The sequence below is a fragment of the Hoplias malabaricus genome, chromosome 9 (genome assembly GCF_029633855.1).
Source record: "Hoplias malabaricus isolate fHopMal1 chromosome 9, fHopMal1.hap1, whole genome shotgun sequence".
Taxonomy (NCBI): Eukaryota; Metazoa; Chordata; class Actinopteri; order Characiformes; family Erythrinidae; genus Hoplias; species Hoplias malabaricus.
This window is the reverse complement of record NC_089808.1, coordinates 36,737,488-36,750,631: the sequence shown is the minus strand read 5'-3', so window position 1 is coordinate 36,750,631 and position 13,144 is coordinate 36,737,488. Positions and strand designations below refer to the sequence as shown.

The window sequence follows — 13,144 nt, the reverse complement described above, 5'->3', positions numbered from 1 at the left end:
AAAGAAAATGTCAAATGAACGATGAAATAAAATGACTTTGAACAGGGATACCATAAATCAGAATGAAACAGTTCTCTTAGGAAATCGTGTTCTATCAAAATCCCAAACACACCGAGAACTATTAATAAAGCAATTAAAAATTTGCCAAATACATTCATGCTTAGCAAAGACAAACAAAGCTAAACCCGTGGGTGTTGTTTCCAATGTTCCCTCATCTGTGCAGGATTTTCTAGCAGCAGCCAAAGGCTGTGTGCTGGGACTGGGCTGTGGAGTGGAGGTTTGGAAGTTTGGAGTAAATGAGGCTCGTTATGGTGGGTGGCCCAGCACAGGGCCTTGTGTTCTGACTCAGCACTGGCCTCCATCGCACTGGATAACTGTCTCTTACTGCCGCAGCTGAGCCCAGGCTGATACAAGCCAGAGGCATCCAAGAAAACCGCACGGGTTACAACTGCCTCCCTTAGCAAAAGAAACCACAAAGCTTTCAGATGAACCTACATGCCAAGCACTTATGCATTACACCACAGCAGAGCGCAGCGAGCCCTGAAAACAACAGAACTCCACCTACAGCAAGTCACTAATCTGGGAAAGCCATGGAAAAAGAGGAGAGTGTTGTTGTGGTATTCAGAAATTTCCTTGAAATGGGAATAGACATAACTAAACACATAACCCAAGATAAATGCTGTGTGCTGACGCTAAAGCCATTGTCCAAAAACATTACTAAACATAATTATAGTTGGAAAACAGAGTGGATATATCTAAATATATCTTATTTTAAGATTAAATATGTTACAATCTATAGTGTTTATATCAAATTTAATCAAACTTATCATCAAACTAATCAAACTAATCAAAAAGTAATCAAAATGGGCATTCACAACTTCTAATCAATTAAAATGATTTTTCTTTTAATTCTGTTCATCCTTTTTTGTTGTTGTCGTTGTTTCTGTTAATATGTCCCCCCACAGTGTGTCCATGTACTGACCCCTTAAAACCACATCACAGCGCACGTAGTCATGTGACCCTGCCCCATCCAATCTGCCACATGGAAGCAACATGGAGGAGAACCTAAACGCTGAAGACAACTGAGCAATTCGTGTATGTAGAGAGATTAGTCTCAAAACACTTGACCAATGTTTAAAAGGGGACACTTTTCAAACAAGTTAGAATAGGTCTATGGGGATACAAAATATGTTCATGAAGTTCTTTGTGTAAAATCACTCTCACGTAAAAAGATCAGGAGCTCTATTCTCGCCAGTTTCAATCCCTTTCAGAACGAGCCATTTAAGGGCTCTGTCACTTTTATGCAAATAAGCTGTTGCTGGTCACGCACCACTAATCGAATGTTTACGCTGAGCATTTACCACACGTGAAAATGACAGAAAACAGAAGCGCTATCCAACATTTTATGATCAACCCTGAGTCTGACCCAGAGCAGGAAGAAGAGGAGCCACCTGCAAACAGAGCGTACGTAGACTATTATTTATTAACAATCCAACCTCAAGAAGAGCGGTCACAGGTTTATCTCACTGCTGTTCCCGTGAGCTATAGTTTCTCTTCATCTACTGATTATACACAAACTCTCTCGAACTTGAGACGAGGGGGCCTTCGTTAATTTGCAGGGCCGTATGTAACACTTAGAGTGTTTATAGGAGCAGCAGATACCCAAGTGTAAATAGAAAAGCATGCAAAAACTGAGATTTACATATAATATCCCGTTTAAATCATATTCTACCAATTAGACACAAATCATACATATGTTTCTCTATTCACGAATAAATATGTCACAGACATATCATGGTCTGCAGTTTGTACAAATACAATTACATTTTGGTTTTCATAGATATTATATCATTTTAATGTGAAAATGAATGAATTTGTTTACATTTTAATTGTATATTTTGGTAAAGTTTGAAATGTAAAGTGTTGAATCTGCATTTATGAATCAATCGTTCGCCTGTTTTCGTGACATATTTTTGTTTCCTCTCGCAGGTTTTTGGATTTTAAGACTTTTGCATTTCACCTCATCCACACACAAATGCAGCCGTACATCCACACATGTGGCTAGCAGGCGAACAAGCTACCGATGTGTGTCACTGTTATTGTTTGGAGGTGTGGGGCCATATTGAATTTAAGGTGGAAATGGAAATTTCAAACAAAACAAAAACAAAATCGTTCACAAATTGTAATCAAAGTCAAATGTTCAAATAGTTGTGATAATGATTTGAAGTCATATCACCCAGCACTAGCACGTACTGTACGTTAGCGACACTCCAGGTGCTGTATCTACATATCTACTGGCATAAAACTAACTAAATCAAATCTAGAGTGTGGTTTACTGCTTCAATCAGCGTAATTTATACACCTTTCTTGAGTAAAAACATAGTAAAAAAAAAAACAGTAAAAAAATCAAAATGAATGAAACATGAGTAAGAGTAACACTATGGGACGGGTTCCCCCCGACAGCCAACGTAATCAAAGTTTAAGCAACAAAAGGCCCAGTGCCTCTGTCTTGGCCAGCTCTGAAAATGGGATCTCCAGTAAGTAGTGCTTTTGACTCTGAACAGAGCAGAGGAAAATACACATCTTTCTTTCACTCGCACATTTTCTTTTTTTGTTTTTGAGTCCAGGAAGCATGGAGTTGATTTTGGCCAGTGTGCGAGCCAAAAGACTTTCATTAATATATCAGACGCAGTGCAGCACTTCGGGACCACAAAGAAAGAAAAAGCGGCGATCTCCATCGCTAACATATGTGTTGTTTTTGACTGGGTGCCAGATCCCGCTGAGGAGGAGAGGCACCGGCTTCATCCATCATAGAAGTGTGACATCCTATCATATGACAGCTTGTTACAGGGGTGCTGTTTGTGGGCGAGGGCGTCCCTGGAGGCCTGCTCTGGTGATGGGTTGGCTTGGAGGAGAGCTCTCCAAAGTTATTCTGCTCTTGATCTGTATGTGTTCCTCACACAGGGGTGACGTGGGAGAGGGCACGATAGATGAGGTGTTTACGTTGTGGATTTATGTCTATTTGTCTAAAGTGAAGCATGGTGTCCAGAGATTCACTGGTGACTCTGGTTTATTCAAGTAGACCACCAACTCCTGACCACTTCCCTTCCTGACCTCTGCAAGGCTCTTTTGGCCTTGGGTTTAGATGTGCTGAGGGGACTGCTTGGGGAAAAACACTCAACATTTAGTCCTCTGTCACTGTGAAACATTTTGTTGCTGTTCTTTTTGAATCAGCGCTTCTCTGCAAGATACAAAACACATATTTCCATGGTTGTATATTTGTCCTTTCTCAAGAGCTTACAATGAGTGCGCTCAGCAGAAGAGCAGCTGAAGAGCCAGATTCCAGTGCGCCTGACCCAGCAGTAACCCAGGCCATTCTACACTAATGCCCTCTTCAGAACCCTTATGACCCATGCCATGAACCTTCTGCTGGGGTCAAAACAAACCACAATCATTAAAGTCAAGTCTTCTACTGAGAACTTTGTGTACCATTCTCCTGGTTCAGGGGAAAGCAATCTGAGATAAGGCTGAAGTGCTGCAGAAGCCCTAGGAGCTTAACCTGAAGACTCTGTGACATTGGAGATAAAGTAACGTTCTCCCTGCTTGTCTGGACCCACTCTGAAAGCATAAACATGACATATTTTAGCTTCCAATTACTGCCAGAGATTGAAAAAAGGCCATAGGAAAGAAGCAATTAGCAGGTTCACTGCAAACCTTCCATAATGTGGAGTGAAAACCACTCGCATGCAGTCTAACGCATACCAGGGCAACATCAAGGTAGATTTAAAGAAACACTAGGTAGTATTTTACTTTAAAATTGCAGTTATTGTGACTCCTAACTAGACTTTAATAGGGAGAATATATGTTCTGTCATTGCTACTCTGGGCTCAGCACTGTAGAAACTGCACTATGTACATTTTGGAGGATGGTAGGAAACCACACCCCAAGGCCCCTCCCACGTGAGTAAAAAAAATGCAGAAAATGGGACAGAACATGCATTTATTTTAAAATGTTTACTATTTTTCATCTTATAAACAAATAAAAATGTTTAAAAATTTATCTACTGACTCTTTACTACAAGCTGAACACAGTAAGTGGGTGGTGGAGGGGCAAATTTGCTGGAAGAGAAAGAGAGGAGAGAAAGAGAGAAAGGAGAGAGACTGCTGAAAAATGGTACTAAACATGGGCGTGGTAAACTTCTACCATGTCTAAAGCGATAATGTCTAAAGGCAAAATCAGAAGTATAAAAACGTCCAACATTACGTCCAGTATAATGTCGCAAACACAAACTGGGGACATTCTACCGTGTATAAAAGAAATAATCACAAATGAACACTCTAAGACTCTTAAGACTTGACGATTCTTGAAAGTTTACAACAAACTAAATGTTGTCTATTCAGTGCTGTCATTAAAACTTTAAAATGGTTTAAACAAAAAGAGCTGAACTGCCAGAAAGGGGCATGTGCTCAAGGACAATGGAGGACAAGGACGTTGCAGAGAAATTATAATTATAAATGAAATAAATACAATAACATCCATGTGTTTTTATTGACTGTACGTATTTGGAACTATTTACATAAAAGTACAGTCCTATAAAAAGCAAGCCTGGGATTTATTATGATATGAAAAAAAAACCACAAGCTCTAAAACCCTATGCTGCATATGGTTTGGTTTGTTACTTGCTGCAACGGACATTTTTACTTTTTTTACTTTTATTTAAACCACACAGGAACCACATTTGCATAAGCTGTTTAGAAGAAACAAAGAACAAGTGTGTATTTGGAAAGAAAAATGGTGTCTGGAATTCTCTTCGGCTGAATCATAAAGTGCAACTTTTCCCATAAAACTGGCAGAGCCGAAGATCCCGACCAAGATGCCGTCAAGGGGGTGGATGGATATTCTGGCTGGAGGGTTTGACAGGATGTGGGTGGATAAAGGGTTTGACTGGACGTGGGAGCTTTGAGCCACAACTGAAAAGTGAAAATGGAAAAGCGTAGAGGCCAGCGTGTCTGCGAGATTAAAACAGACATATCTGCTTGTTTGGTTTTGCTGGAGAAGTAGAGAAACCGTACAGTTCCTTTGCCTGTGTCTCCTCTGGCTCCAGAAGAAGGTATCCGATAGCCGCTAGCCGGGAGCACACCCCTGGGCGGATCCCTCACTCACACGGCCCCTCGCTCTTGTGCTGACACAGCAGGATCCAGGCCGCCAGACCCCTACACCCTCCAGCCCGACCTGCCCTCCCCCCCAACTCACAGTCGTTCAGCCAGCTGTATGAGCTCCAGTTAAATAAACCCCCCAAATGGGTGCAGGAAACAGGTCAGCAACTCTTCAGGTTGGAGATAATCTCTCCCAGGGACACCGGCATTTCAAACGGTGTGGATCTGGAGATAAGAGCGGCTCGGGTTACTCCTGCCATAGTGAGATTGTGCTATTGACACAAGGCACTAGTGCCAATAAGTGAAAGTGGAAGACTGGGTTAATGAAGTGCTGGTTGAAGTCCAAAACGTCCTGTAAGAACAGTGTATGTGCATGAACAGAGTAATTGGCCTCAGTTTTAAAAGAAGTGCACAGCTTAAATGCCCACTTCATGGGTCAATAATGGAACTCCTCGGTTGGGTGTATGGATGAATAAAACACTAATCAGAGCCCCATCATCATGTTTGCCAACCGTACTAATGTGTTTCACTGTGATTCTGATGGACCTAGTTGTAGTATTGGTAGAATGAAGTGTAACCAGTGTGTGCACATTTAGGTATCACTGCTACAGCTGGGGTATGTATACAAATGATCATAGATGCTCTCCATGTGCATCCCATTGAGACGGGCACCCACGGCCCTGTCACCAGTTCACCCTCTCACCTTCCTTGGACCACTTTCGGTAGGTATTACCCACTGCATACCAGGAATAACACACAAGACCTGCTGCCCCGACCAAAACAATGTGACAATCACAAACGCTCCCTTCTCAAAACTTGCTCAGATCCTTACACTCCAAGAACTGACTGTTCACCTGCTGCATAATTTATCCCTCTCCTTGACAGATGCAGCTGAAATGAGATGATCCATGTTATTCTCTTCACCTGCCAGTGGTTTTCATGTTGTCGCTGATCAGCGTATATCAGCCATGCAGAAAGATTCACATTGTCTCTAAACTGAAACCAGCTGGAGGCTACAGGTTCAGCGCTCTAAAGTCATGTACATTTTCTCACAAATCTGTCAAGCCCCTTTGGTTCAATCAGCTCTGTGCTGCCTGCCAATAAAGATGGGACTCCAAGCTCTTAGGGGCCTGTGGGTCATATTTGATTTATTCTGAAATTCTCTGTATTCTGCTGTGATCGTTCTGCCTCTTACATTAACATTTGTTACAATGGGTTATAATTAAGTTTTGTTTTTGCTGTTTCATATCACCGAAGTGCATAGTAAAACGACAGAAGGCATTAATCATATCAAAGAGTCAAAACGCAAGTAAACGTACCACAATTCTGAGTATTAATGAACGTAAATACTGAGCTGAGGTAAAATATATTGTAAATAACTGCATATATATGAAACGTTGCTTTATTAGGTGCAAAATAACAATTGTCTTTTCGTAAAAATCCTCTAAAAATTTAAGCATTTATACGCTACACTCATGAGCGTTAACATCAAAATCGTTTAAACCAAAACTCACACTTACTCTTGGATACAATATCATCCCCAATAACAGAACAAAATCGATGCACGTGTTTTCGCCGCTGTTTTTTATCTTAAAGGAAATCGTAACAAATGCAGTGCTAAAAAAATACTTCTCATTTCTTATTTTCAAAATAATTCGTAGTTAATTTATTGAATTAAATAACAACTGTCATTTTTATTACAACACAACAATTACTATTAAAAAACAGGGGATGGTTAGAAGAATGTTTGTAGTTATACTTTACACACAAGGAAAAAACCCACTATAAAACTTATTTGTACACCTTATATTACAGCTTTCCTTATTATCCAATGAGCTCCATGGAAAGAGAATGTAAGACCCAGCTAACATACGCAAGGCTAAACTATAGAATCTGATTCATTAGTCATTGGAGTATGCTTAGTCTTGAGCTTGGATGACAGCAATTCATTTTTCAGCGTCTTTGACAGTTTGGTATTTTGGCTGGCTGTGGTTTTGACATGTTGTTTGCTAAGCTAGCCTGGCTCGGCAAGGAGTAAGTAAAATTCTCCACACATATGCATTTATATCAAACTGAACCAGTTTATTCCAAGTGATTTTGTGTTTATGTGAGTATAAACATGTAGTTTATAAAGGAATTCTCTATAACCCTCTGTTATTTTACAGCAGACCTTATAGGGCCTTAGTCTGACTGTGGCATTTTTGCGACATGGTTTGGGTTCTCCAAGCTTCAGGCCTAGATAAAGCTATGCACAGTGGGGGACAGCACATGATTGGATGCCATCTAAACTCCTCCTGCTGAAAAAACATCCTTAATCTATGTGGACTTCAGCAATACCACCTGGCTTTAGATAAATAACCCACCACGACTTACCCTGGGACTGGGGTTAGAGTCCTGTGGAGTATTAGTTTGCCTTTAGGCTGGATTGAAACAAGTCTGCTGGAGAGACCCCAATACCTGGTGTTGTTTTAATGCACAGACAGAAACCTGATGCACCTCAGACCACCTCAACTCACAGCACTTTTAAATTACATGCTGCCACCCTGAACGAACCAAACCAGGTTTTATTTGCTCATTCTCAGACCTGATGCTGTTAAGGCCTATTGTGTTTATTTGGGCTGTTTTAGCAGTTGGCTTTCACAGTCCTATTTATACGTTCCATCAAATAGCATTGAGGCAAGAAGCACTCACAGACATTGAATTGGTTTTAAAGTCTAAACGACATTTAGAAGGCAGTGCGTAGTAATGTTCTTTCTGTTTCTGTCATCAGCTAAGGTTTATTAAGCTCGATATTAGTTTTCTTCATTTTTCTGGTACTGGCTTGTTCCTTAATCGTGGCACACAGTAAACAAACAACACCGTTTATATGTAATTCACAATTATTCACAAGTGTTATAATCTTATATTTCATAATCATAATAGGTGTACTCAGCATACTTGGCCAAGAAGGGAACAACCAGATGTTCATATTTGGCAAAAATATTCAAAGATCTCCCGTGACACCCAGTTTTGTAATACCTTTTGGAACACTGTGTCCTAGTAAGTAGCCACTTTGTTGTAACTTGAAACATAAGCATTACTTCACAAGAAGTGTAAACAATAAAGTCTTTGTTATAGGAACCGTTGAAACCCAGATGGAGCCTGAACTGTTGTCAGAACCTCACAAACACTGTTGGTGCTCGTGAAAGTTTATTACAAGAGATGGAAACTCTACAAAACTTACATAAAGATAGATAAAGATAGGTAAATTTACAATGATTGCCTGAAATAAACTGAGACTTTTACATGTTATCCTCCACAAGAAGCATGACTAATGAGGGGAGGGGGGGGGGTTGTCTATTTAAAAAAGGTGAAACTAGATAAGCCCTCAAATTGGCTAATGATGTTAGCATATGGTTACAGTGAAAACAAAGTCCGAAGCTAGAACATAAAGCTCAATTCACCTTCTTAAGTTGCACTAAAAGAGAGAAAAAGGCTTATAGGGAGTTTGTTTTGATTTGTGAGGGAATCCTAAAGGAAGAAACATCTTCTTGATGCCAAATGCTCATAGCCAAACAGAGTATGTTACTTCTGGGTGGTCAGGAACTATGAGTTACTCACCAAACCTCTTGTAGCCAAAGGACTGCACATCCTCGTCATCATTGAAGTCGTCTGTCGAAAGACACAATGACAACAACGTTAGATAGATGTTCCAACTGCACTGCTTGGTTTGTGTGTTTTAACCGAATAAAGTGAGGCCAATATTAGCCTCGTAAACTGACCCACGTGAAGCTAAACGTTTGAATATAAAAACTGTGGATAAGAATCAAACATCCGCCTCCTAAAATGACATTAAATGTGGAAGGGAAGAATCAATAAGAAAGATTAAAGACCTGTCTAGTGAAATATGGTAAATCAAATATGAAATGTTGTAAATACAGGGAAAAAAAACAGCTGCTGTTCATTCACTTTTTGCCTTTAATAGGTGCGATAACCCTTTGTCCTTTTCTGTGCAACTCATGTGGGCTTCACCGGGGTTTTGTGTGGGAGCAGAAAACTCTCTGAACTGTTTTGAATGTGGAGTGCAGTACTCACTATTACCGCTCTCTGAAAGTATTACAGATTACTCCATTATGTGAAATCAGTTCTATTAAGAAACAAAACTCTCGTCAACGATAGAGAGCACCTGAAATAATGTGCGTGGAATGTTTTTCCATTGCAAACGAAATGGTCTGGAAATGTCCAAAGTGAAATGTCATTTTAGCAAACCAGTAATAGAATAACAGGACTTGTCTGGGTTGTTCTTAAGTTTAAAAAAACAGTCGGTGGTGGCTGTTTAATAAGAAGGTTATTATTTCATGGTCCCAGAAACTGCTTAAGCTTGTGGTCTCCTGTTATGAGTCTGAATCAACATTGGAGAGAAAATCAATCCTCAGGTTAACACAAAACGACACCAGCCCATTTCCTCTTCTGAGTCTTATTGGTCTTCAACACATCCAGACTACTCTTCTTTCATGTGTGTAACACACTCACAGACAAACACAGGGTTGACTCCAGGTTCTTTTAAGTGTCACTGTTAGATCCGCAGGTGGGTGGCGGACGTGTGTGATGAAGAGACCCACAGAGAGTGACCTCAGGAATAATGCAGAGCTGTGTAAATACACAGACATGTACCACACAAACATATATCCTGCCCACATATAGAGTAAAGCACAGCATACTTATATGTGGTATAAACAACAAACTGGCTAACTGGACAAAGGGTGGGAGTGGGGAATGTTTTTCTGCAGTCGAACCCTAAAGTACACCACTTGCTCTTAAAAATGGAACACAGATTTAACATGTGTAGTAGTGCTGCCCACACACTGAGAGCTATTTTTGGTATTTCTTAACAATGAAGTGGAAAACTGCACATTTTGCTCTCACTGACAATCTGTTTTTGAGAAACCCACACATCCGCAGGTCCGCAAAGACCACTCAAGTTCGATAATGTTAAAGCGGCATTCCACACACAATCCAAAATCAAAGTCACTATAAAGGAATCTGGTCAACACTGGCCAATGCACTCCGCAGCTGGAACAAAAAAAGGCAGTGATGAATTAAACAAGGTAAACTGTTGAAGAAACGAGTGCAAAATTCCAAAACAGATGAATACTAACTCAGAACAGATGAGCACTTCAAGAACATACAACACATTCATCAGTATCCTCAGTTTTATTCCTTAGTTCCTGCTAAAACTGTGTCAATTTGGCAGTCTTTCTGATGAGCATTGCCAAGTCACACTGGAGCTTCTTTGTCCAGCTACAGCAGACCTCCAGAGAACCTGTTCAAGTGTTAGGCCTGTGCCTAGTGACAGCTGATTGAGACTATCACGATGGTTTTAAACGGTTTAATAAACCGTCATTCCCTAGATCATTTATCTTCTGCAAATGATAGCAAGACACTAGTTTTCCCACACATGAGCTTCCAGGCATGTGTAGTGAACTGATATCCTACTTTAAAACCACATTAACTGTATCTAACATAGATGACAATGTGGAATCGTGGCTGTTGTGCTGCACTGGTTGAATGTGTTTGGCACTGAGGGCTGAGATCCGGTCTGTAGAAAACCCCACTCATAGTTCAATGGACATTTTAGGACACTCTCAGATCAGTGTCAAGTTCCAGATATCAGACAAATAAGTTCCAGATCTCAGTGAGAAAAAAAATAGAACTGATCATATAATTAGGCAATGTGCCTGCAGACACAACTGAGCTAATGTTATATTTGCAATCCCATTCCATCCATCCATTCATTATCTGTAACCCTTATCCAGTTCAGGGTCACAGTGGGTCCAGAGCCTACCTGGAATCATTGGGCGCAAGGCAGGATCACACCCTGGAGGGGGCGCCAGTCCTTCACAGGGCAACACACACACACACCTATGGATACTTTTGAGTCACCAAACCACCTACCAACATTTGTTTTTGGACTGTGGGAGGAAACTGGAGCACCCGGAGGAAACCCACGCAGACACATGGAGAACACACCACACTCCTCACAGACAGTCACCCGGAGGAAACCCACACAGACACATGGAGAACACACCACACTCCTCACAGACAGTCACCCGGAGGAAACCCACACAGACACATGGAGAACACACCACACTCCTCACAGACAGTCACCCGGAGGAAACCCACACAGACACATGGAGAACACACCACACTCCTCACAGACAGTCACCCGGAGGAAACCCACGCAGACACAGGGAGAACACACCACACTCCTCACAGACAGTCACCCGGAGGAAACCCATGAGGACACAGGGAGAACACATCACACTCCTCACCTGGAGCGGGACTAGAACACACAACCTCCAGGTACCTGGAGCTGTTTCCTCCGGGTGCTCCGGTTTCTTCCCCACAGTCCAAAAACCACTAGGTGGATTGGCTACTTAAGTGTTCATAAGCGTGAATGTGTGAGTGTGTGTTGGCCTGAGATGGACAGGCACCCCTCCCTTGTTGTTCCTCCCTTGTGCCCAGTGATTCCGGGTAGTTTCCAAATCCACTGAACTAGATATGCAGTTACAGTCAATAAATGAACGAATATGCTACAACTGAACTATATATAGTTCAGAGACAAACTGACCTAAGAAGAGGAACATACACACTAAAATACAGGTGCATGGCACAGAATATGTTTAATTTACTTCAGCCATGGGCAGACTCACCTCTGGCGGGTGTTTTTCTCAGTTTCAAAGAAAATGACCATGACCTTAATTTTGTGCTAGAATAAATTAAACCACCTCTCGGAGGACAACTGTGTACATGCCAGAAACAAACATTTACACAACAATCAAAGCCTGTTTATTCTATTTCATGTAAGCTGTCTTCTCGCAACAAATGCTCTGAATAAACAGCACTTGGATCCCATCAATCCTTCTATTATTTTTTCCCATCCAACATTTTCAGTAATAGAAGAATAGGCAAAGAATTCAGCAACTGAATTCACCAATTAGAAGTGTCTGAACACCTCTGGACCAGGTATTCAGTATGGCACAGAGGAGGTTTAGTTCAAGCTTTATCTGTATTTCCCACTAGGTGGCAGTACAGAGAGGTCACAGACATTCTCTAGCATTGTGTAATTCAAAAAACCAATAACACCATGATGCTACAGCACGTGATTTCTTTCAAACACAATGCTGCTCTCTCTTAAAAATGCAATAACACATTTTGATGCTCAACACAAGCTTATTTACCAACCCCCAAGTCTGCAGATTAATCTCCTAGGTGGCAGTTACAGCAAAACCCAAGTCACACTCAATCAACCTAACAAAATAGCAGCTTCCCAGCCCTCGTTCATGGCAAATTACATCAGGTTTTGGGAACACACTGAAGCTTTTCTTTTAATTATATAATCCTGACTCACTTTTTTCCACTGTTCACTCCACACCACCTTTACCTAGCCTGAGAGTTCAGGGTCCACTGTGTATTAAGGGAGAGAGGCGCATAGGTGCAGACACTACTCTCTCATGACTTCAAACTCTGCATGTCTGGACTGGTGTTTCCAAATGTATTTGTCATGTTCCTTAATTGAGTTGCTGGTGTGTTTCAAACTATCATTGTTTGAGCAGTATTGTTTTGCAGCCTTCCATAGGTTTGTAAACAATTTGTCTTCATGAGCTTGTGATCCCCTCAACAAAGACAAGCTCACCAAAACCACTGTTAGAAAAACCGTGGAAAAAAAACCCAGACGTTGTGGTTTGGGGGTTGTTGACACAAGCACACAATGTGAAATTTGGTAAGTTTTGGTATTTCTTTCATGGGGTCCCCCAACATTTGCAGGGGTGGGGGTTGGGGGAGTCCTACCCTCCTCCAAAAGTTACATAGTGCAATTTCTGCAGGCTCTATAATCCCTATTCGAGGTCACTGGAGCATCACAATGATTTTGATACTGTAATTCTAAAGTACAAATCTACCTAGTGTTGCTTTAACGTTGTTTTTACACTCATTGTCCCTTTTTCCAG

The 13,144-nt window shown here is 41.2% G+C and overlaps 1 protein-coding gene across 2 annotated transcripts in view; it reads right to left on the bottom strand.

Moving 5' to 3' along the window:
* The window catches only part of colec12 (collectin sub-family member 12), a 63,806-nt gene that overhangs the window by 49,422 nt on the left and 1,240 nt on the right, over positions 1-13,144 (bottom strand). For both annotated transcript variants that reach the window (XM_066680211.1, XM_066680210.1), the window contains exon 2: positions 8,757-8,807. In XM_066680211.1, the coding sequence (XP_066536308.1) occupies positions 8,757-8,807 (51 nt within the window). The remainder of the gene's footprint in view (positions 1-8,756; positions 8,808-13,144) is intronic.